At 42.4% G+C, this 24,100-nt stretch overlaps 3 protein-coding genes across 7 annotated transcripts in view; 1 reads left to right on the top strand and 2 right to left on the bottom strand.

Moving 5' to 3' along the window:
* Positions 1 to 6,939, bottom strand: part of ZNF654 (zinc finger protein 654) — a 30,329-nt gene extending 23,390 nt beyond the window's left edge. Inside the window, exon 1 of the mRNA XM_082277580.1 lies at positions 6,781 to 6,939. Within this exon, the coding sequence (XP_082133706.1) occupies positions 6,781 to 6,912 (132 nt within the window). The 5' untranslated portion in view covers positions 6,913 to 6,939. The remainder of the gene's footprint in view (positions 1 to 6,780) is intronic.
* A 471-nt stretch (positions 6,940 to 7,410) lies between these two features.
* CGGBP1 (CGG triplet repeat binding protein 1) lies at positions 7,411 to 19,110 on the top strand. 3 transcript variants are annotated; one of them, XR_014226315.1, is made up of 3 exons: positions 7,411 to 7,497; positions 9,436 to 10,402; positions 18,985 to 19,110. XR_014226315.1 is itself a non-coding variant. In XM_082279391.1 (2 exons), exon 2 carries the CDS (start codon positions 9,458 to 9,460, stop codon positions 9,959 to 9,961), a length of 504 nt encoding a protein of 167 aa, XP_082135517.1. In that variant the 5' UTR covers positions 7,411 to 7,497; positions 9,436 to 9,457; the 3' UTR covers positions 9,962 to 13,313. The 3 variants fall into 3 exon arrangements, 1 of the variants encoding a protein (XP_082135517.1); XR_014226316.1 differs by lacking the exon at positions 18,985 to 19,110 and adding an exon at positions 18,648 to 18,773; XM_082279391.1 differs by lacking the exon at positions 18,985 to 19,110 and having other exon boundaries at positions 9,436 to 13,313.
* HEMK2 (HemK methyltransferase 2, ETF1 glutamine and histone H4 lysine) lies at positions 13,460 to 22,481 on the bottom strand. Of its 3 annotated transcripts, XM_082279389.1 has the most exons (7): positions 22,338 to 22,481; positions 21,620 to 21,709; positions 21,127 to 21,217; positions 20,481 to 20,564; positions 20,233 to 20,374; positions 19,438 to 19,565; positions 13,460 to 14,370 (listed from the first exon to the last, which is right to left on the bottom strand). In XM_082279389.1, the coding sequence occupies exons 1-6, from the start codon at positions 22,469 to 22,471 to the stop codon at positions 19,459 to 19,461; spliced, it is 648 nt and encodes a 215-aa protein (XP_082135515.1). In that variant the 5' UTR covers positions 22,472 to 22,481; the 3' UTR covers positions 13,460 to 14,370; positions 19,438 to 19,458. The 3 variants fall into 3 exon arrangements, with proteins under 3 accessions (XP_082135515.1, XP_082135514.1, XP_082135516.1); XM_082279388.1 differs by having other exon boundaries at positions 13,460 to 19,565; XM_082279390.1 differs by having other exon boundaries at positions 13,460 to 19,565; positions 20,258 to 20,374.
* Between the last annotated feature and the right edge of the window lie 1,619 nt (positions 22,482 to 24,100).

Below are 24,100 nucleotides of genomic sequence, written 5' to 3'. Positions count from 1 at the left end.
CTGAAGCACCTTCCTGACACCAACCCCCCCATTCAGCTCCACCTTTCTCCCACACCAATACACTACTTCCCCTTCTATAATGTGTTCTAATAACTCAGAAGAAAATACAAGACTCAGATGTGTCCTATTAAAACAAAATCAAGACCAGACTTATAAAAAAATTTCTGAGCACACAGCTAAGGCAGCTAACCCCAAAAATAACAAGGTAGTAATTAAAAACCTGGACCAGTGAAACAATAGCTTTTCCTGTAATATTATATTTTAACTGATTAAATATACACACATAAAGTTATTTGGCTATATTCCAAAGAGTTAAGAGAAACAGTATTGCAAACAATTAGACTTGCAAATGCACAGGACACAAAAACCAAATGTTTTATGCGGTGCTAGGCCTGAAGTTGCTACAGCTTTTCCTGTTCCTCCACACAACAAAAATAGAAACTACAAATCCCACAACAAAGTTACTCCCATAGCTTCTTGTGAGATTTAACAGTAAAGGAAGTCACCATAGGATTAAAACTACAACAGTTCTGTGAGTTTTTCTGCTTACAGTTCTCAGGCAAGGAAAGCCTGTTGGCAAATATAGTGGTTGTTATTCATCATAACAAACATATGTAGGGGTTGTCACAGAAGAGGACAAACCAAAAAGGGACAAGCTTAGAAAAACCAAAGTTTCCTGAAAATTAAAATCCATAATTAAAGTAACACCCACCACAGTTGCCTGATCAGCAGAAATACCAGAGCAGCTCAGATACCAAAGTTCAGCTCTAGAAGAGAACTTGAGTAATAGCAAATTTACTCTACCTGGAAATACCATAAAAAATAATCACAGCTTTTTTACTGTCTTTTGGACCTGTTCAGTGGATGAAGAGCATTTTGTTCTGTTTCCAAATACAAACAAGCAAACATGTCCATACAAACAAGGATTTTATTAACCAAATAGAGAATAGGAAAAGCCTTATGACTTATGGGTAATATGAAATATTATTTAACATGTAAAAGTTGAAAATGGCTTTATATTAAAAAATGTTAAGCAATGGCTTTACTGCAATTCACATGTAAATATTACATAAGGAGCAACCAAACATAATCACACTTCTGGCAAAAGAAAACACATCACCCAGCAACAGCATGACACATCCTATGAGACAAGTTTCTACCCTTAAAGCTAAATGCTTCCCCCTACTCTTAATCACCAAAATCTCATCCATCTCCTCAGCCTGCTTGAGGCAAGAACAATTCCCAAGACTGGCTTCCATATGCCCATTGCATTTAGCAGCCCAAAAAGTCATGTATATTTACAGTCTGTCACTTGCACAACAGTGAAAACTATACACTAATTCTAGAAAAGCAGTTTGGGCTGATTGGAGCACTGTAGAAAATGTTCCTATATATGATTTATGACTGAGAGATAAACATATACTGAAAATTAGAAATATTCCTCCTCATCTTTTGATTAGCACCTCACGCCCCAAATGAAAGTCAGCTAAAGAAAGGAATTGTTTTGATTACACATGAAAGCAAGAACTGCCAATCTTCTGAACAACGACACGCTTACATCCACATCACTGGCAACCAGTAAAATACAATTTACTACATGTTTCAGTGAAGAAGTACCAATATTTCTTCTTCTCATCTAAACAAAAGGACATAACTTTTGGATTTTTGCTTTACCTACTGCACTAAGTGTGCCTTCTCTAACTTGAACAAGCCTGGGTAGCAAGGCTATCAAACAGACAAGCATCACTCAATGGAGATCCTTCCTTTAGGTATAAAAACCTGCAACTCTTTTACAAGTAATATTCCTGATACATTTTTCCAAGGAAAAATCACGAGCTTATTTTCATACAAAAGGTATACTTAATGAAAAGCCATTAAAACCTGGAGAAGTAGCAATACCAAGAATTTTGAAAGTGTCAAACAGGAAAGTTTCAGAGAAGTAAAAAGATGCAACAAAGATCAAGAAAAGTCTACAATACATTGTACAAATGGGTTTTTTTGGAAAATAGTAACTCCTTAATTCCACCTGTAAAACAGGGAAATTATTTCCCTGGGTAAAGCTAGGCTCAGCAAGCACAAAAGCTGATGAGAACCACCATGAATAAGAAAAGATTTTATGATGTTAATGAAAGAGCACTGAGGATTGGAAGCCTGGAGAAGTCAATCTTCACATAAAGGGGTTGCAAATCAACTGCTATTGTGAATTGTCATAAGCTGACTGAGAAGCCAAGTGCACTTCATTCACCACAGCCCAGTTGTGCATGATAGACCCTTATCAGTTTTCCCATCAAGTGTCAGAGGAAGGAGTGACACCACCTAATCCAGGCCAAGGACACCCTTCTCCACACACAGGCATATCCTCACCACAAATGGAAGCTCACCCTTGGCATCCAACTTGGAAGTAAACAAAACATGGTTTTGCCACATCTGTTTTGTAAGGATTTCCATTTAAACATGAATCCACTTGAATCTCCAGCAGCACAATACTAAACTACTACTAAGTAAATTGAACACACTGGTTTCCACCAGTCCCACGTGTAAAAAACACCATAACAGGTTCATTTTTAAATTTAACGGGTTTCAAGTAGTTATGGTACTCTTTGACATTTAGTTACTGCAATGTATGATTGGCCCTTTGCAAGCTTTCATGTAACAAGCAATATCACCATTCAAAAACATGAAAAAGTCCAATATAACTTACAACAGTGCTCTTAAAATTTGAGCCATGAACAAGGATAAAGCATATTTATTCAGGAAGGTACAGAAACCCCAAAATATCAACATCACAAATTATTACATGAGAAAATGGGTGGTGACAAATTACAGATTCCGCCTTCCCAGAGAAATAAGCTTCAAGGATGCTGAAGAAATCACTATTCACTACTAGTATTCATGTGAGCAACATTTTTATAGCTGAGCCTTAAAATGGTGTATGTAGATCAAATCTGAATCCCAGAGGTCCAAAATTTAACAAAATAAAAGCATGGCATAACCTAAAGGTTTGGAATTGGTTTGTTTGCAGTAGCTTTGGCTGTTTTTTGGGTTTTTCTTAATACAAAACCAACAAACCGCTATTGATTTGAAGTCCAAAGTAAGAGACAAAAGCAAATACTTTCGAATTTAAGCCCAATAAGTGTGAAAATATATTAAGCCCAAAATCAGAAGAACAAACATCCGAAGCTGTGTATTTTTTTACTTCCAGCACCACAAAGCAAGACAAAAAACAGTTGAGTCATACACCCCTTTTTTCTGCCTGCTCAAATAAATCCAGGAAACGCTGTCTTCTCTAGCGTGTTACTATATTTTACTACTTAACTTTTTTATAAACCCAAGAATTGGTTTTCCACCAATTAATGTAAGCAAAGGATGTAATCTTCCTTTCAGGAGTGGGATCATCCTGGAAGGCTGTAAGTTGTTGCTACAGGAAGAACAGATCAAGGAGTGTTTACCCCTCACAGCATCACCTTGTTACTTGAGATGAACTCACCTTGTGTTTATCCCAGTCAGTACCAACAACATAAAATAACATCAAGTACAGTTATGCAGCCCTGTGGACAATTACAGAAATGCTGGAAGCAACTTGTAATGTTTTGATAGCATTTAATGTTATGAGAACATACCTTGAAACAGAAATGAATTTCTTTTTCTAGTTAGTAAAATTGTACCCACTTCCAGTGCAATGAAGGAAGCTATATCCATTTTCCAGCTTGTTTTTAAATCAAGTAAACTTGGAAATTCATCCTTCTAATTAAAAAATATTCCCTTTCATTCTCAGACCAAAAAAGTCACCATCTCCTCTATTTCTGCTGCCCACCCCCATTTGTATTTCAGTGTCACAGGGACCTCTCAATGGCTCTGGTTCCTGAGAAACCTCACAGAAAAAATTCAAATTCTGCACACAAACACAAGCTGAAACTCTTCCAAATGTTTAGGCTGAGGGAGTTTCTTCAAGGTACCACCTTTCAAATTTCTTTAACTTACAAAGTAGTTACAGATGCACTGTTCTTTTGCCTGCCAAAGCTGGGAGCAGCAGATTTGCTTTTCCCAACATCCAAGTGGGTTTGGAACTTCACAAATAAGAAGAAAAGCCACATCAGCAAATTGTAGTAAGTAACACAGAAACAGCTGGTGAGATGTATAAGCTGGGCACTTGACTCATCTTCCAACTGTCTTTTTTCCCTTCCAGCCACAGGCATCTTGATTTTTGCTTCGCCCATGTCATCAATCTCAAACAACATTCCAAGAAAACATTTCATTCCATTTTGCCTTGAAAGACTCAGGCTGTAACAACTCTCTATGACCCTGAACACCTACAAGACACAGATCCCAAAACTACACATGGGCTTCAAGATGGCACATTCCAACTTCATCTTGTATCACTGAATTGTGACTACCCATAAATTTATGGAAAATGCCCTCATAATCCTGACATCTCATCTTTTTTAACTGGTACTTAATCAATCCAAAAGTGAAGTTGAGCTACAATGCTCCAGGTCTCAAGAGAACTGGATCTGGCTGTTTACAGCAGGTTTTTTACCTTTCTAACATAATTCAAGGACTAAAGATGTGCACACCAATGCTTTTCAAGGTCCCAGCCACTCTCTTAAAGATCAGTAAGATTTTCTGTCTACAGAAAACTGATCTACAGACTGAAAAAGGCTTTATTTACACCTTGCTTCATTTCTCCGATAGTTCTTACTGAGTGATGCTCACAGACTTCACCAGCTTAACTACAAGCAATCCAAAAAGTGTTATTTTCAGGAGACAGCAAGCTTCAGCACCATGCCTGAAGCACGGCCATGTGTTTTGATAGGCTGTTATTCTGAAAATAACAATGTTTCTTTTGGGCAGTCCAAACTCCAGGCACCATCGCTACGCAACTATTTCTACAACTCCTACTGCACTTCCGACAAAAAGACAGGAGAGCAGGAGGCAAAGGAGGAGTTTTGGAAAGTCCAAATGAGTATTAAGACAAGCAAAACTGTGTTATCAGAGCAAAGTGGAGTGAGGCAGAAAGGCTCAGTCTGCACAGCAGCCAAATACATCCTTCAGAAGATCTGGATAGAAAAGTACAAATATGTATTATGTGTATAATTACACACTGTCAATCCCATGAGGGATAATGAGCTCGTGTGGAGCACATACAACTGCATTTGTTGTCAATCCATAAATGTCACACAGCAACAGGCTTTTCACACCAGTACACCCCCCTAAAGATCTTGTGTTTGTGTAGTTAAAACAGTAGAAAAACCCATTACTAAAAAACATGCTTAAACAAAATACTGATTACATTGAGTGAACACATGACTGCTGTTCACACCAGGCCAAATTTACACAAAACAAGCAAAAAAAAAAAAAAAAAAAAAAATCCCTGGAGACAAATTGTTAATATATTAACTTACTCTCATCAGGATTATTTATGTTGCACATTGTTAAAAAGAAAGTTGAAGAGAAAAGGAGCAGAGCCCTTTACACACTCAGAACATTGGCTGCTTATGTGGAGAGTTCATCAACTCAAAGTAGGGGAGAGGACTTGGCAACCTTTCTGCACAAAAGAAACTGCAGAAGTCAATACTAGATACATACCACATAAAATAGTTGTATCACAACTCTTTTCACAGTAAAATTCTTCCCCTGCTCTTATCATCTTCTGTTTCCTACTAATTCCTACCTTCCCTGGCATTGGCATCAGTATATGAAGCTATCATCCTGCCTGCACTCCCTCCTTAACACAATAAATTCAACATACAGTAAGCACAGAGAAAAAAATTTAAGACAAAGCCCTCAGTGTTGAGCAGAAGTAAACGTCTTGCCAACCAGTCAATGTAACCAAACATGATTGTCATTCCTGACAGTAGTAGAAAATGCCATACTTTCAAAAACATTCTTTTCCCCTTTTACTGGCTCCACAATTTTTTTCAAGTACCTAAGTCTTGAGAAATCATGAAACAGAAAAAACATAAATGGATCAACAGCCTCAAGAAGCAACCTACGGGCTTAGTGAACACAACACCCCCCGAGATTACTATAAGCACATATAACAGTAAATAATATTTCAAACAGAGTGTTTGACTGAATATTAAAACAGGAACAAAGTGACAACATGGCAGCACATTTCTTTGGATGGCAGAAGACAATCGTAGTGGTGAGGTAAGTCAAAAAGTTGATAAAATGAAGCAATTCTATATAAAATGACCTCTGGGCTGTGTTTCGGGAAGCAGCAAGTGGCGTGGCTGGGATACACCAAAGGTAACTATCGTTCCATCCACACCTGCTGATGGAAGCAATCAGGAAAAGCAACCTGTTGGTGCTTGTTACTTTGCAAGACACACCTAAAGGGCTTGCGAGGAGCACAACAATTCCGGACCCACATCAAGACAACACTGCTTTCCAAAGGAGAAAAAAAATTATAAAACACCCTGGTCTAATTCGGTCAGCGAGACGGGAACTGTTCCCGAGGCCCTTCTTCTCTCTCTGCCTCCCTCCGCCACCCAGGCGAAGCCACCCGGAATTGCTCTGTCCGCAGCACCGGCCGCACCACGCGTGTTCCCGCAGCCGCCCCCGGCTCTCCCTGCCCGCTCCGGCCTCGCACCGGGAGCCGCCTTCCCCTCCCTTCTCTCTCCTCCGGGAGCCTCCCTGCGCGCCCGGCCCGGCCCCCGCTCCCCCGGCAGCGCCGCGGCCCGGGCCGCGCCCCGCACCCCGCTCCTCGCGGCCCGGCGGGCCCGGCCCGGCTCCCGCCGCCGCTGCCCCCGGCGCTGCCCCCCGCGCCGCGGCGCCCACCTGGCAAAAGCGGCGGCAGTAGTACTGGCTGCGGAGAAGAGCGGGCAGCCCGGCCGGAAGCCCTGGCGCCGCCAGCGCCTCCAGCTCCTCGCTGAGCCGCTCCGACTCCTGGTCGCTCTCGTCTTCCGCCATGGCGGCCCCGCCGCCCCGCGCGTACCGAGCGCCCCCGCCCCGCCCCGCCGCGCCGGAAGGGCCACCCCCGCCGCGCCGCCGCGCGTCCGGCCACGCCCCCGCCGCGTCGCGCTCCAATTGGCCCGTCTGCCCTGCCCATCAACGCCGCTCTCACCTCTGGCTCCGCCCCTCGGCATAAGCGCCCTGCGATTGGTGAAAAAGTCTCGCCGTTACTTCAGCCCCGCCTTTCCATTGGCTGCTTGCCCCGTCTGTCACGCCCCCCTCCGCTGCCGCCCGCCCGAGCCCCCGTCCGCTGCGCGCCGCCGCCCGCGCTCTGACTGGCCGGTGCACGCCTCCATCAGCGCTCTCACGCCCTCCCCCCAATTTTAATTGGGCAAAAGCACCGCCCATCTCCGCGCCGAACCAATCAGCGAGCGACTTCCGGCGCTGGGCGGGGCGGTGAGCAGCGGGGGCGGTCCGGCGGGGTGGGCGGGGCCGTGTGTCTGCGGCGGAGCGGCGCGTCCGGCCCGGCGGGGCCCAGCGCGGAGCGGGCGGCGGCGCAGCCCCGGGGCGGCCCCGGGCCGGGCGGTGGCGCGGCCGCTGCGGGTAATGGCGGCCGGCACGGGGCCTGCGCGCACCCGGGAGTGAGGAGGGGGCTGCGGGGCCTCCCAGGGAAACACCCGCGGTGCGGGGAAGGGCCGCAGCTGCGGGGCCTGGGGTGTGCCGGGCCGGGCTCTGCGCAGCCCCCCGGGCCGGGGAGGGGCGCGTTCAACCCGCGCGGGGCACAGGGCGCCGGCGGCCCGGGGAACAAACCCGGGCAAGGAACGCATCGAGTTCTGGTGCTGGCTACCGGGCGGAGCCCGCCCGGTGCTTGGAGAGCCAGACTTGTTGTGCTCCTCGCCCGAGCGGCTCGTGGGGCTGGCAGCAGGGCCGGGGTGCGGTGACAGTGCTCGCAGTCCAGGCCCCCGAGGCCGCCGCCTCGCCGGGAGTGTCCCGGAGAGCGGATCCGGGTGCGCCGGGCACCCCGAGGTGGGGCAGGCAGCAGCCCTCAGCGAGCAACCCACGCCAAAACTTGACACCCCAAAAAAAAGGCCTACCAGAAATCTTGTGTTGTGTTGTGTTGTTCTCAGAATCCCCAGGAATTTTGCTGCAGTAGAACTGCAAACAGCTAGTTTGGTGGGGTGGGGGTGTTTTTGGCCTTTCAGGAGCCGAAGCAACAAGTTTGTGTTGGGTTAAGACTGGTTTTCTGCTTGATTTCAGGAAATGGTTGCTTAGGAAACTCATGTATAAAGCAACAAAAAGAATGCAGAAAGTTACATTGATGCTGGATAAAGATTGTTTAACTTGCATCAGTCAAAGACTTAGAGTTCTGAAAAGTAGCAGTGAGAGCGAAAAAATATCACTAGGAAGGTAGCTAATACCAGGATCTTTGTTTCCTTCTTTTGTAGAAGACTGTAATCTCTTCATGTAGCAATGGCTTAAGAAAAAAAGACTATGTTGAAAACAGAATTCTCTATTCCTTTAGTTCCAGGGCAGGCAAAAGACATTCTGGACAGCAGAAACTGTATTTAATATTTTTTTTTTTTTTTTGAAGATGTTGCAACAGCAAACTGAATAACAAAAGAAAACAAGTACAGTGAAGTGTATCCGGAGTATATCTGGATACTTAGAAGAAACATTTGTTGCCTTTTGGGTTTTTTTTTTTTAAGGAAATGGGTAGTTACTGTGATGACCATTCGTTTTGCTCAGAAAACCTCAAACCTGAACAGAGCTATTACTTCACTTCAACTTTCCTTTAAAAAGGAGATAAATTACCTTAGCTGAGATTTGCAGTAGCTACCCCATACCTCATCAACAAAAGGACACAGGTCCTGTTTTATTTCAGTGCACTTGACTGGGTTATTCCTTGCTTTGGTGACATGGTCTAGTTAAGAGTGATGTTAAAAAGTGTCCAGCTCTCATGGTTGTGGTCCTCTTTGAAAATACAGTTTCTTGTTTTACATTGCAATATATGCAATTTTATGTTCCCATTAGGCTCTTCCAGCAGTAATTGCAGTGACAAAATTATTTGCTCTAAGCTCCAAGTTTAGGTTCAATCTAATAGTTGTGGTTTAAAAACCAGGGCTGTTTCCAAACAAGTGCTGGCAAAGCTTTGGTTTGGTTTTGGTTTGGGTTTTTTTTTATGTTGGGGGTTACTGGCTTTTATAAGTGACAGTAATGGTTTTCTTGCTTGCTACGGACAAAATACACATTTTCAAGATGGAAACGAAAAATACTGACTCAACACAACATAAAAGTCTTCAAGAAAAGCAAAAACCCTTTTTGTTTGACTTTAAGTGATGAACAGATTGAATTTTGAGGGTTCTGTTGAGAAACTTACAAGTGTTTTACTCTGACCCACAAGGAAATTCCTCTTCCCAATTTCTCTGGAATTCTAAATTAAGAGCCTTTCAATAATAGTGCCACGAATGTGTCTTAATTATATTTTAGGTGTCAGTAGGCGCTAGGCTGGATATTGAATGTAATCATTGCTTTGTTTCCCAGCTTTGCCTGCTCGGAGGCAGCGATGGAGCGCTTTGGGGTGAAGTCGGCTCCGTCGCGGAACCGCTCCAAGACTGCTCTGTACGTGACGCCGCAGGACCGCGTGACGGAGTTCGGCAGCGAGCTGCACGAGGACGGGGGGAAGCTCTTCTGCACCTCCTGCAACGTGGTGCTGAACCACGTCCGCAAATCCGCCATCAACGACCACCTCAAGTCCAAAACGCACACCAAGAGGAAGGCAGAGTTTGAGGAGCAGAACGTCAGGAAGAAGCAAAGGACTCTGACTGCCTCCCTCCAGTGCAACAGCACTGCCCAGACAGAGAAAAGCAGCGTGATCCAGGACTTTGTGAAAATGTGCCTGGAAGCCAATATCCCCCTGGAGAAGGCTGATCACCCCTCTGTGCGAGCCTTCCTGTCCCGCTACGTTAAGAACGGCAGCTCCATACCCAAGTCGGAGCAGCTGAGGAAAGCATATCTGCCTGATGGCTATGACAATGAGAACCAGCTCATCAACACTGAAGACCGTTGAGAAGAGAACTGTTTTCATCCTTGTCGTGAAGTTTTACATATTGATGGTGTGGTTTATTTTTATATTCATGCATATATACAGTGTTACATATTGATTTTACAAGCTATTTTGTATTCTTGTAGAAATGACAATCTGCTCCTGAACTTAGTGGTGTGCCACAGATTGTTGCTAACCCTGCTGTGGACTTCAGAGCTACATTGATGTAGAGCTCGTGAGGAATGTAGGGAGCATCCCTGGCATACACCTGATCTCTGTTCAATCCAGCTGTAACTGAGGCTGAGAAAAAGGCACTTGAATGGAGGACCCCACTTCACAGTGCATCCAAGAAGATGGTGTGGTAGGGATTGCTAATCATGGCAGTGGATTGCTTTGTCCGGTATCCTGTCCCTGAGTGACCAAGAAGAGGTGCTGCACCTGTGAAATGCAAGAAGCTCTAGGATGGTTAGTTAAAGTATCACTGCTCTGTTGGGGGAGGACTATTGCAACTTTCTATTCAAGCTTGGTTTACGTTTTGAAACAGGAAACATTTTTCTTCTAGAACACTCTTATGCTGTTTGGTGCAACTGTGGATGTATTCATTATCCAGCTTAACCAGCCAGTCTCTTGTACTGACCTCTGAACTCCACTATTCTCATAAGGCTGGGAGTTCTGCAGGTTTGCCATGTCTGCTTTTCTAAAATCATTGTTCCCTTGTCTTGATTTCACATGCCTCCTTCCATTTCAGTGCCAATATTTGAAAGCTGAGTAGACAAACCAGTAACCGAGTGTGGTTTGCAGTGCAGTTGCTGTCAAGGGAAACTTATGCTGGACCAAGTCCTTAGCAGAGAGGATTAATGCCTTTTTCCTACTAACAGGACTAAGCTAAATCTAAACTGGGGATGACAGAGGCACTAAATTGAGGAGATGGGAAGGATTTTCATTGTGCACAGGAGAAGAGGCTGCTCCATCTCTCCCTGAAGGTCCTTTGCACCTCTGGCCTTGTCATCAGCCTTTCAGTCAAGGGACGTAAAGGGATTAAAACAGTTTTTAAAGCAGTTACTGCAAAGGCTTTTCAGTACTTGTAAGCACAAGTAGGAAGGCACATACACTTTGAACTTATACTGGAATTACAGACACGGGCTGTATTTCTTACTCTGTGCCATGGCCACATCTATTGGACTGGCAAAAATTAAAATGGGAAATTGAAGAATTTCAATAATGTTACCCTCTCCAAAAACCTAGTAAACTCTTACTGAGCTATTCCAAATTATGATGACAAATAGTTCACCTCATGCAAGTGTTCTATGAAGGTTTTGAAGGAAATGAGGGAGTATTGTGCAAAGTGCTGGAATACAACTGACCTCTGCCTGCTCTAGATCTCCTGGAGATGCTCTGGGTTCAGAGGTGCCAAGCATCTCCTGGGAGCACAGGAATCCTCCTTCTCAATGGGTACAATGGCATAAGAATGCTTTAACTCCCAAGGGTGGAGCCAGTTGTCCAGCTTCCTTTCCCCAGTAGAGTTTCACAGCAGTTTATTTACAGCAATACCAAGGAATTGCTGAAAAGAGACAAAATGACCAGGTTATTTTGGGTTTGGAGCTATTTCCCCAGCTGTATCTAGAGCAGTCTCCTTTGCTGGGCTGAGAGAGACTTACGTACTTAGTAACAACTGGGCTTTTGTGCAATTAGCTCTGCAGAAATGCACTTGTGTTCCATGTCCTGCAGCCTCCTGCAATGAAACCTGCTGGAATAAATGGACAAAGCTAAGAAGCAGGTGGTTTCTTATCCATGTGCACCAGTCCAGGGGTGCTCAGCCCACTGCTGGTCTAGGACTTCAGACAGAAATAACAGTAGCAATTTTTTAATCTAATCCTAGAGATCAAGATATGCCTTCCTAGTATCATTTTTTATTGCACAAGCTTGGGTTTAGCTTAAAATCCTTAACTGCCTTGGGCTAGAACTGTTTAATAAATCTTCTGAAGCCAAGTGAAAAGTAAACTGCCAATAGCCTTTTCTGTCCTGACAAGAACTGAAGGTATTTTCTCACAGCTGCTGTTTCCTTACAGTGAAACAACGTGCTTTAATTTTTAGTCTTTTTTGAAACCTTAGCAGTGCTATCTTAGAATTGAAGCAAATGGAAAATAATGGCATATTGAGAAAACAAAAACAGCTAGAGAAATGGGATGATTAAAAGGTAGGAATTTGGGCTACTTCACTCAGTTTTTGCTAACATGGGATTTTCCAGGCTGCATGCATAATGATTTTATACAGGATTTGATGCTGTATGTTCTTCCCTTGACTGACAAACTGATAGACATTTTGAAATGCTTCATGGGAACATTAAATAGGCTCTTGCATAACTAAAAAAAAAATCAGGTTACTTTCAGATTTACAGTTTTACATTAAAAAGTTGGCAAGTGTAATGAACTCAGTTTGCAGGACACTGCTGTCTTAATAATAGGATGTTTTCATTTAAAAATGAAGCCACAACACTTTTCAAGCTTTTTTGGAAATCATGATCTTGACCCATTGCAACAAACTTTAATAATGGAGTAAAACTATGAAAAAGAAAGCACTTCCATGTAATCTAGAAAGAATAATGAGTAAGTGAGTTTAGAATCATGAACATAACCCAAATCATCTTTCAGAGAAAATAAGAGGAAGGGGTTGCATTCTGTCATGAAACAAGAGTCCTGCAAACATTCACATTCAGAGCATCATTTTGCCAGTATGGCTGCAGTTGGATAAAACAACTTTCTTTTAACTGCTGTTGATCTCAGGGAAGATTTACAGCAGTAGTTTTCTCATCTATCTAAAGCTAAGTAATAACTAAATCCTAGTTTAGAGGCTGTGGTGAAGTTGTTTGAACAGTCTCCGTGGGGGTTTAATTTCTTGTGCAAGAATGTATTTCCTATAAAGAAGAAAACTCTCAGAAGTAAAGGGAGGATGATGTCTGCTTTTCACTTTACATCCATATGTAGGGACAAGCTCTAAGGGATACTTTTTGTCAGGTGGCTTTATGAATATATTTGGACTCTAAATGTAATAGTAAAATAATTAAAAGAAGAGATATCTTCTTCTCTAACCAATACTTAAATTTAGCCAAATTAGCTAAAATTACTGCCAAGTGTTTTCCTTGAAACAACACTTGCAAAGAGTAAAATACAAACAGGAGCATTCTTTGTTGTTTGACTCCTTACATGGACACACCATGATAGTTTCAGCTTGCATGTTCTTGAAAAAACATGAGCAAGCTTCAAAATTTTTAATCATTTTGAAGCCTGTAATTTGGCAGGTCCCATGGGAAGGTGAAGCATTCAGCATAATGAAAGGGAAATCTGTTTTTCAACAGAGAGAGAAACTTGTTCTGCAAAGTATGGGATATTCTCATGATAGAAGGGCTGTTTTGAGCCAGAGCCCCTCTAAGCAATTCTGTTGAGCTGAAGAGTGAGATGCTCCCTGTTAGGTTTTGCAGCATAATGAGCTGGTTTTCAGGAAAAAGGAAAAAAAAGCTGGAAGTTTGGCAAGGATAATCTCTATTTATATTTACATATAAAGAGAGGCAAGGCTCACTGTTGTTGCATTCACATTGTACTCACTGCTACTTTGTGTAATTTGAGTGCTTGTTGTCTTTGTACAATTTTAAAGTCGTGTCTAACTTTCAAAATATTTTTATTTTAACAAAGCTTCTCACTGTAATAGTGCTATTAGAGTTTAGTCTCTTTCGGTCTAATGAAGATGCTTTATTTTTGTTTTGGTGGTAGGGATGTTTTGTTGATGGTGAGTGGCCACAGAAATGGTTTTATTTAAAAAAAAAAAGTAATGAACTTAAGATTAGGTACTAGAGTGAGGCTGAAGATATCTGGGTCCTGCAGTGCCACAAGACTTCCTGTAGGAACAGTAAGACCAGAGTAAGTGATTTAAGTTTTTATATTAAAACAATACTGAAGAGAAATACTTTACATTGTAAAGTTTTCACTTGGTAATGAAAAAACGGTCTCTTTAAAAGAAATAAAGGTATTCCTTTTTTATAGAATTTATGCATGATCTCTTATTTTACCAATCAAGTGCATCAAGAACATGTGGTAGTTCACACAGTGTGGTGTAATGTAAGACAGAAGAAATGGATGGGGACAGGAAAAATTAAGGAGCTGCTCTTGTAGCTTAAGGTTGTATCAAATATTGAAGCAGCTGGTTGATTTATCTGTGCAATGACACTGAAGTCTGTTTCAGGACTGGTTGTACAAATCTTCTGTTTCCTGTCAATTCCTGAATTTTCTTCATGGTGACAGAAATTCCCTAAGGATGCCTTCTGCTCCAAGTGAACACCAGGTGGAACGATCACTGTGCATTTTGACACTTCAGTAAACGATTTGTAGGTACAGGTTCTTGCAGCTGTCCAAGGCCTCAGATCTTTTCAGGAAGGGCTTCTGCAATGTGGAAGAATCCAAAAAGGTCACAGTTTGATCCCTCTCCCTTGGGGACTTCATGAAAATTGAGCAAATAACATCAACCCATCAAAAATTATCATCAAGTGTGGGTTTGATTGTTTACACATTTATATTCCTGAATTCTGACTTGTCTTGACATCTCATAATGGATCAATGATAAATTCAGGCAACCTCTTGACTGATGAATTTATGAATCATTACTTTCTCATTTTCAGTCATTTCCAGGTCACAGCACATTAAGATAAGTGCTTTTTGTTGTGAAGTGGAAAAGCAGAATAAACATACCCTTTGTAAAGTTTTCTTGTGTGGACAATTCCTGTATGAAACAGCATGTGCACACTTGCAAAATCAATACATCAGTAAGGATTTGTGTGGAAGCTGATGCAGAACCAGGTGAAGCAAATATTTAAAGTAATTCGGCTATGCTACATTTTTATGGTGACATTTTACTTTTTTAACTGAATCAAGGCAGTTCAACCCATATCCAGGATGCAGTAGGATCAAGTACACATAACTTTCAAGCCACAGTGATATTGATAATTAGGTTTGACATTTGTTATTTGCACAGGCTGGAGAACAGACAGCCTGTGGCAGTTCTGCTTTTTTTTTTCTCATCCCACCACTTTTTTACAAGGGGTTTGGAATTTGTGGCTCATGTGGTGGTAGAGACCTCCTCTTTCATATCCAACAGCAGGGAGCACATCTCAGGTAGAAGCAGAAAGTGCAGGATGAGAGTTGGGATACAGGAGCTACTGCAGCTCAGCTGAAGATACTGTTCAGTAGTTCTGTTCAGAGCTGGAAGAAAAGTAATTAGGGGCTTTAGAGGTTCTTAGGAGGGGTATGTATATTGGTTTGCCTCAAGTGGTTTTTTATCTGTCCTCCAGTGTACAAAATAGCTCTCAAATTCAGCATTGGATTTCACCGCAGTAATTGAGACCTTCTCACCTTAATTCTTCTATAATTAGTTTTAAATTGCTTCCTCCCTCCCCTTCTTTCTGAAGCCTGTCATTACCTCAAGATAAATCCAACAGCTACAATACCCATGGTTGCCCTAAGGGAAGTGTTTTACAGACAGCAAACCCCCGAGTGGAGCTTTACCCAGCTCTGGATTGAATGAACTGACCCCCCCCCCTTGTGAGAGCACCCAAGCTCAGCCTACAGTTCAGAACCTGGCTCAAGATGTGTGCTTTGGTTCAGCAAGGCTCAGCTCATCTCCTGAAACTGAAATTGCTGAGGGAAAAGCAGGGAGATGCAGACAATCTCATGTTCTGAAGGAGGAAAGGACTTGTATTGAAATGAAGGAGCTGATCCCTCTTTTAACAGGGAATGACAGGAGTAAGGCCTGGAATGGGCTGCAGGGGCCACCTTGGCTGGTGCAGCAGCAAATCCTGAGAGCTCTGTGATCACCAGTGACAGAAAAGGAGCTGATGGGACACTGAAACGCTGCTGCTCCTTTAAGGCACTAAAACCTCCTTCATGCAGTATTAAAAGGTAATTTTCAGCAGACTTCCTGCAGCCCACTCTCAGAATGCTGTGTCTCACTCTGTGGTTTCCTGCAAACAGGAAAAATGCAGCCCCGAAATAGAACTTTGGTCTTGTCAGAAGAAAAACTGAGGTGGGACAGAAAGAACATTGCATAGATTATGGTTGGGATTTTTTCTTTTCACTTGCATTCAGTAAAGTAGCAACAGGCATGAGAAAGGGGACTGCATCCGGTGAAGACAGTTTCTCCCTATAGCAATACTCAGGTCTGAATTTCACCCTGTGTTTTTGGAGCCTCTTCCTCCAAAATAATAGTATCCAACACAGAGAACTGTGCTAGTTGTTATGTTTAAATTGAATTGGTTCTTTAAATTCAATTGCACTGAATGAGGTTTTTTCAATACCTGGGGGCTGTTAGGGTTCTGCAAAGTTACTGAGTTACTACAGGCAGTGCAAATCAGTGCCCAGCTGGTGACATCTTTTTCTGCCAATTCCCTTTCCTAATTTAGGATTAGAACTCTCATTCCTTCCTTTGACAAATACTAATTTTATATTTATTTACCATTTACTATCCCTTGAAATATGCTTTTAAAGCAAAACTAGACTCTTGCAGTGCCTCAAATCCATGGACTGAGTTAAAAACAGAATTAAAAAATCTAAATTACCATTTGGAGATCGAAAATATCTCATTTGTATCTTAATGATATAATAAAAATAGAATGGCTCAAGGTGGTAGTTAAGTCTCAACAAGAGAATAACTTCCCTGAATAACCAATTTTTCTCTCTGAGCTGGCTGTGGATGCAGCCATCAGGTGTCTTCACTGCACAAAAATGCAATTTGTGGTAGGAGTGTTTTGGCTCAAGTGGAGCCCTGCTGTGTGTGCAGTTACACTCAAGTTTTCTTCCATAAATATTTTGCATATAGGCTGGATTGGAATTTTTGTCAGCTTTTTCAGTTCCTCACAAACATCAGTATTATTGTCCTGATCATCATGCACTCAATCCAAACACAAAAATTTTGATAGAAAAAAAGAAATCCAAACATAACATTTCAGAAAGTTGTTCTCTTTTGTTTTCTCCAAAATATTACTCTGGGAAAAAAAACCTGGTAATTTAGACTTTGGTAGGCATTTGCATTTTAAGCAGAAGTGATAATTGCTATATACAAAATTCCTGTTTGACTTCAGTTTGGTTCTAACTTTATGAAGAAACTTTGCATGGGCAGAGGTTTTTGGGAAGGTTCAGCTAAGTGCTTCAACGTCTTAAAAATATTTAGGGGGAAAAAGTCTTAAGGACATGCTGAAAACGCAACACACAAAATACAAATTACTTCTCCTTATGAAGATGCTGAGAACAAGCAGCAGAAACAATCATCCCTTATATTACAGATTATTATAAATTAAGGCATTAATGCAAATTGAGACAATTCAGATGTGTTTGACATCTACCAGCTTGTGAATAGTGTTTTTCAGCTTCTTAGCTCATTAATGTTGAATTAATCATACAGAAGCAGTGAACAAGTTTTAAAAACCTGCTGTGCATCTCTCCTCTCTGCTATATTGCTTCTTGTAAAATCAAAGTCTCACTTGCAGGAGCATCTTTCAAAAATCAAAAAAATCTGCAGCTTTGTTCATTGCACTGAGGGGACCCAGGAGTCAGAGAAGGAAAAAAGATGTTTCTTAAACCCCCAAGACCATCTTCTCTTTCCAATCCCTAGAGAATAAAGGTCTCTCCAGTCATGCTGATAAAAAGGATATTCCTGAACATTCTTCTGGTAATGCTGGCTCAGAGCAATTAAGTTTACAATAAGATGTGGCCTCATAATTAAACCTGTCTATAGCTATTAAACATTACATGTGGAGAACAGAAACCAAAGCAGTGCTCAGTGCACCCTGGAGATAATATGTCTTACTTTATTACCATAGCAGAGCCTCCTAATTTAATTGAAGAGGATGATAATGATAATAATTGAGAAATACTCAGTAACTGTGCAGATAAGAACTCCAGCACCTGAGGACCAAATACATTTTGCATCATGGCCAAAGGCTCTTCCTATAAAGGGTCTGCAGCAGTTTTTGAGTAAGAGGGTCTGCTAATTTGGACTGATGTGAGGACTGTATTTGCCCAGTATACTCCTAATATAATTTTTATTTTCTTTTGTTTAATGAGATTATTTTGTTTCAAGTTCTTCTTGGCTGCTGTCGTCCAGGAGACATAAGTGTTACCATGGAAAGGAAGGAAATCCTACAAAAAAGCTTAGAGCTGCTGCAATGGATGCACTCAACTGCTGTTCAAACATCTCAGATACATCCACTGATGAATTGGTCAACACTGATAAAGCACTGCTAAAATGATACAAATTACTACAAATACCAAAATGATGTTTATGGGAGCATCAGAGAGAAAACTCTTGCAAATCAGTCTCTACAGAACCATGATGGAAATATTTTTTTTCAGTGTACATCCATTTTATCCCTAAGTTTTTCCAATCTTGTTTGGGTTTTATTTTGATCAAAAGTAAGCTGGGAGTTGAAGCCAACTTATTTAAGCTTTGTATGTTGCAGAGCTATCCAGAGACAAAACAACGAGAGCCCCAGAAAACCCACAGGTGTACACCAGAAAAACTACATTACTGCTTCTTTAAAATGGGGGGAAAAGAAGTGAAAAGGAATATAATTCAATTTCTATTTGCAAAATTACATTCCTCAAAAAAATCCCAGTGGTGATATACATATGTACAATTACTAAAATAAAATTTTCCAACATTCCTTGAGGAGCCTTCTCTGAAGTTCGGGGAAGGTGTTTAATGAGTTGCAGAACTGTTGTGCTCATTACAAGGAAGAACTGGAGAATCCTCCTTACCTGCTGCTGCAATATCTTTGTATGTTGGGAGAGATGAGAAGTTCAGTACCCTGAATAGTACAGCAGCAAAGTATCAAACAGGTATGTGAGAACAAATGAAACAGCTCTTAATTCTGTCTTCACATTTTGCATTGTAACAAGTGCCACTGTATTTCCATCTGTGCATTGATCCAAACTTCCACCAAATGCTTTTGTGGTGAACTCTGACCATCTGTGTATTTTAACCAGGCTCTTTCTTCTTCTTTGAAGGTCAGAGGGAGGTGGAAGACTCTGGTTCTTAACCATGGCCAAAGTAATCTGTGCTGAGAATGCTGATCCTGGGAGAGGAAAGAACTTTCTAGGCCAACAGAAGGATATCTTAATATTACTGCTTGCAAACTTGCAGTTTGTTGTGAATGTTGATGATGTAAAATGACCATGATTCTGACCAATGACAACTGAAGACTACAAATTAAAAGTGATACATGTGCATGGCATGTAAAAGTGAGACTCTGTTTGGTGTGTGGGATTGGTTATGTCAGAGGATATTAGATCATTATGAACCCATTGATATTTTGTTCCCTAGTTCAGTTTTGGGGTTCATTTCTTTCTTGATGTTTTGCTTATATGAATAGGTTTCTGCCATTAATAGAGGGCAGATTGCATTCACTTCAGTGTTTCCCAGCTGACAACTCTGTGTTCAATCTTCTTCATGCCTACTACCTGGAAGGTGAAGAGAAGTTATCAAGACTTCCTAAATCTAAGGATAGTCAGCATCTCTTGTCCTGCTTGCCTGGAAAGTACTCGTGTGCCTTTCAAGCCACTTTTCTTCATTGTTTCCAGAATTTCATCTGTAATGGAAAGTGCACTGTTTATAAATGAGTAGAAATTGCTTATAAAAGACAGTTCTAAGGTAATCCCTCAAGCTGTAAAGCAAAGTTTATAAACTGTCCTCTTACCCTTTCAGACAGGAATTTTTATGCAAAATAATCTCCCACCAAGAACAAATAAAGCTCATAATTTACAAACTGAAGTTTAGTATTTTGCTAGAATTCTGTATGAAGCTAAACCATAGGAGAAAGTGACATTTGTAGCACCTTCTCACAAAAGCTGCCTAATAAATCAGGTGTGAACAATAATCTTGACATTACATGATCACTTGTGGCCATTAAGCATTAGATCAGAAGGAACAAATCCAAATCTTTTCTCTACACCTGTAAAATGAAAATCACATTTCCAACTAAGCCTTTTAGGTTAACACCACCATTTTCTTCCATAAGAAAGAATTGGCCTGGTTTCATTAATTAGTTTAGGCTTAATTAACTCACCATTCAGACTTGGAACTGAACTCTTGCAGAGTTGCTGGGGTCCTACACACTTTCATTTTCCAAACTAGCTTGGGGAGTTCTTAGTTTTGATAAATGTGCTTGCATTTTGGGTCTAGCTGTGATCAGCATTTTGATTTATACCATGTTAAACCTGGTTTGGCACATTTCAATATCCTAGGGCAGTGATCACCTGGATTATTTTCTTTAATTGTTACCAAGTAGAATAATCCTCCTGGTGAAAGCAGGTCTGGTACTAATGGGAAAACTCTATCCATTACTTCTCTGCCCTGTTTGCCACCAGCCCAGGATGCCTCTATTCCACGGCTTTTCACCTAGCAAGAAGGAAAGCAAAGACTGTCATAATACCAAATGATTGAACTGTCCCAACAAGTGACAGTAGCAATACCATTTTTACTATGTATTTCAAATTTTTCCTACCTCTTCAGAAGGTGTTACCACATATGGTGGGTTAAACAGCAGTAGATCAACCTTCCCATTTAACCTTGGAGATAATCCTTTGACCTGTAGGTGAAGTTGATGATTCTTTTGTGTGGAGTTTCTTTTTGGAAACATGAAGAATGCAAATATTTTGTAAAAATGCAGTTACATAGTGCAGTTGGTCAGCCATTTTAAATCCCATTTATTGTTGCCTATCTATATAATCTTTTATAAACATATATATTCAGGATTAAAGAGATGAGAAAATTATCTTTTCTCCATATCAAATGTTGTGAGAAATCAAAAGTAACAATATATGTAAGTTCTCATTAAATCAGAAAAGGCTGAGAACCAAGAACTGCATAACTTTAGACAAAGGTCTATAATGTCAGGCCACTACAGAATTCCTTATCCAGGATTTTCCAAACTATATCTACAGATTTTTTTTTAAAGTAATTCAATAAATGTTCAGAGCTTAATTTTGAATTTTAGAGCTTAAGTAGTTTGCTGGGGTTTTTTTGCCTTGGCAGGGGGTGATGTCCGGAGGTCCCTTCCAACCCTAACTATTGTGTGACTCCATGATCTCCAGTAAGTATAAAAAATTACACAAACTATGAAGGGGATACTATTGAAACATCTCTCTTACCAAGTCAGTAATGACAGGCTGCAGGTGAACATTGTTAAGCAGAGCTGTCTCCTGGGTACAGTAAGCTGCCATGGGGTTGATATCTGTGCATCTAAAAGGGAAATATTACAAAGTGTAAGCTGTAGGCTACTGTACCTGGAAGTTTAACCCTATGAACCACAACCTAATTTATAGAATCACAGAATACTCTGAGTTAAAAGGGACCCACAAGGATTCCACCGAGCAAACACAAGTGTAGGCTTAGCAATTTGTCTGAGAAATGGGAAAATGGATTTCTAGTCACAGCACTACTTATTTGTTACAGAACCCGAAGTAAATAATTCAGGCTGCACCATAATCTCAGAAATGCTCAACAGACTCTCTTTGCTTTGATTTGTGTATCTACAGAATTGAGAAAAGAATAGTTTTTAAAATGTGAAAATGAGAAATATATATGAGAGGGCTAAGCATCCTTTATTATTTCATGCAACAGTTTAGGTGCTGTTATACTTACATGTACAGTGCACTGGGTCCAAGGATGGAAGAAGCCAGAAATGTTGAAACCACACCAGATCCAGATCCTATTTCAAGGCAGATCTCGACTCTAAAGAGAGAAAACTCTGGATGACTTTTGTTTGTAACATACAAGAGCACTGAGACAGATACAGAATTGGTGAAAACAGTGTTACAGATCACGCTGTCCTCCCAAACAAGCTAAAGTACAGAATCATAGACTATCCTGAGCTGGGAGGGATGCACAGGGATCATCCAGTCCAACCCCTGGCCCTGCACAGACACCCCAACAGTCCCACCCCGTGCATCCCTGGCAGCGCTGTCCAAACACTTCTTGAGCTCTGTCAGGCTGGTGCTGCGACCATTCCCTGGGGATCCTTTTCCAGTGCCCCAGCAGCCTCTGGGAGAAGAACCTTTTCCTGATATCCACCCTAACCCTTCCTGACACAGCTTCGGGCCGTTCCCTCAGGTCACAGAGAGCAGGATCAGTGCTGGCTCCTCCGCTGCCTCTCATGACGAAGCTGCAGGCAGCGATGAGGTTTCCTCTTCTCCAGGCTCAAGAAGCCAAGCGCCCTCAGCCCCTCCTCACACGGCTTCCCCTGCAGCCCTTCCCCATCTCCGCAGCCCCTCTGGACGCTCTCTAATGGCTCTGACGCCCCTGTGACAGCAATCCCCCCTCAGCTCACCCCTCCCCGGCTCCCCTGCCTGCCCAGCCGTACCGAGCCTCCCGCAGGCTGCCCGCGTCCCGCTCCAGCGCATCGAGCAGCAGGAAGGTGTCCTCGGCCGGCTCGTACACGTCCCGAAAGGGACCCCGCGGGCCCAGGTGCCCGTACCGCGGGGTGGGCAGCGCCATCCCGGCCCGCCCGGGCCCGCATCCGGGGGAAGGGGAGGGACAAGGGGAGGAACAGGGCGCGATGTGCCCGCCCCTCCTCAGCGTTGCTCGGTGGCGCTCAGATGTGCTGGCCCTAAAATTCCGGCAGGTGTGGTGGCATCTGGTCACATTGACAGTGTGTTAAACACCGTCAGTGTGTCAGCGTGCCCAGCGGTCCCCCCGCGGGGGCCCCTGAGGGCGGACAGGGAGGGCGCTGCTGCTCCCGCTCCTCATGTCGGCGTCGGCTGCACGAATGGGGTTTCCATCACGAGAACGGCCACAGGGAGTCAGCACAAACCCAAGGGAAGGAGGTGCTGAGGAAGGTTCTGAAACGCACGGGGGAAACCCTTAACCAAAAAAGCTCTATTTTCTTGTCATAAAAAGACTACATTTCTGTGATTCTTAGCCAGCAACACTCGACAGCATCTTTATATATCGACCCTGTGAACTTCAGAGTCACAGAACCCCGGAATGCTTTGGGGTGGAAGGGACCTTAAAGCTCATCCTATTGCACCCTGCCATGGGCAGGGACACCTTCCTCTATCCCAGGTTGCTCCAAGTCCCAGTGTCCACCCTGGCCCTGGACGCTTCCAGGGATTCAGGGGCAGTCACAGCTTCTCTGGGCAGCCTGTGCCAGGGCCTCCCCACCCTCACTCCATAAAGAATATTCACTCTAAACCTGCTCTCTGTCCATTTGAAGCCATTCCCTGTCCTGTCACTCCAGGCCCTTGTAAACTGTCTCCATCCTTCTTGCAGGCTCCTTCAGGTACTGGAAGGCTGCAATTAGATCATCCCGAAGCCTTTTCCAGGCTGAATAATCCCAATTCTCCCAGCCTTTCCTCCCAGCGGAGCTTCTCCAGCCCTCTGATCATCCTGGTGTCTGCTCTGGACTCTCCAACAGCTCCAGGTCCTTGCTGTGCTGGGACTCCAGAGCTGGAGGCAGTGCTCTAACAAAAATGAGGCTCTGCAAAATTAAGAATTGAGGAAAAATTTCAGGGCACAGATGAGATTAATAATTTTCTCTACACAACAAAACCCCAAAAAATTCTGATCAAAAGCAGAAGAAAGAACTGAGCAGATTCTAATTCCCATGAAATATCCCCATTAAATATCTGTGTTGGGTTATTAATGCACTGAAGACTCAAATTTTGAATGAGGTGACTGTCTAGGTCAATGAAGGAAAAAGGTGATGTTAACCAAATCAGTGCAATCAGATATTCAGAGATTATTATTCACAGATCTAAAGATGAGGTTTTAACTCAAGGATTGTTTTTGTCCTGTCATGGAAATGAAACTACCAAGCTTTATCTTAAAATAGGCTCCACTATCTAAAAAAAGCAATTCTAGAAACTCAGAAGTTCAGAAAATGTCAGTTTCCAGAGTAAATTTATTCATGGCCCTGATCTTGTACTAATATTACCTTTTAATTTAAAATGTTACTTTCTCTTCAGGACACAATACCAGGTTTTTTTAGCTCCAAAGGAAACATAGTAGATGCTCCATTTCATCTGCCTTCCCAAAGATTTGCTGCTGTGCCAGAGAAACAAGTACTTGTAAAACATATTAAGCTTGCATAAAATTCCATTCCTTTGGCCAAATGAAGTCATGTTA

The sequence above is a fragment of the Coloeus monedula genome (genome assembly GCF_965178545.1).
Source record: "Coloeus monedula genome assembly, chromosome: 3".
NCBI classification, from domain to species: Eukaryota; Metazoa; Chordata; class Aves; order Passeriformes; family Corvidae; genus Coloeus; species Coloeus monedula.
The sequence above is the reverse complement of the archived record's forward strand: the minus strand, read 5'-3'. Positions and strand labels throughout refer to the sequence as shown.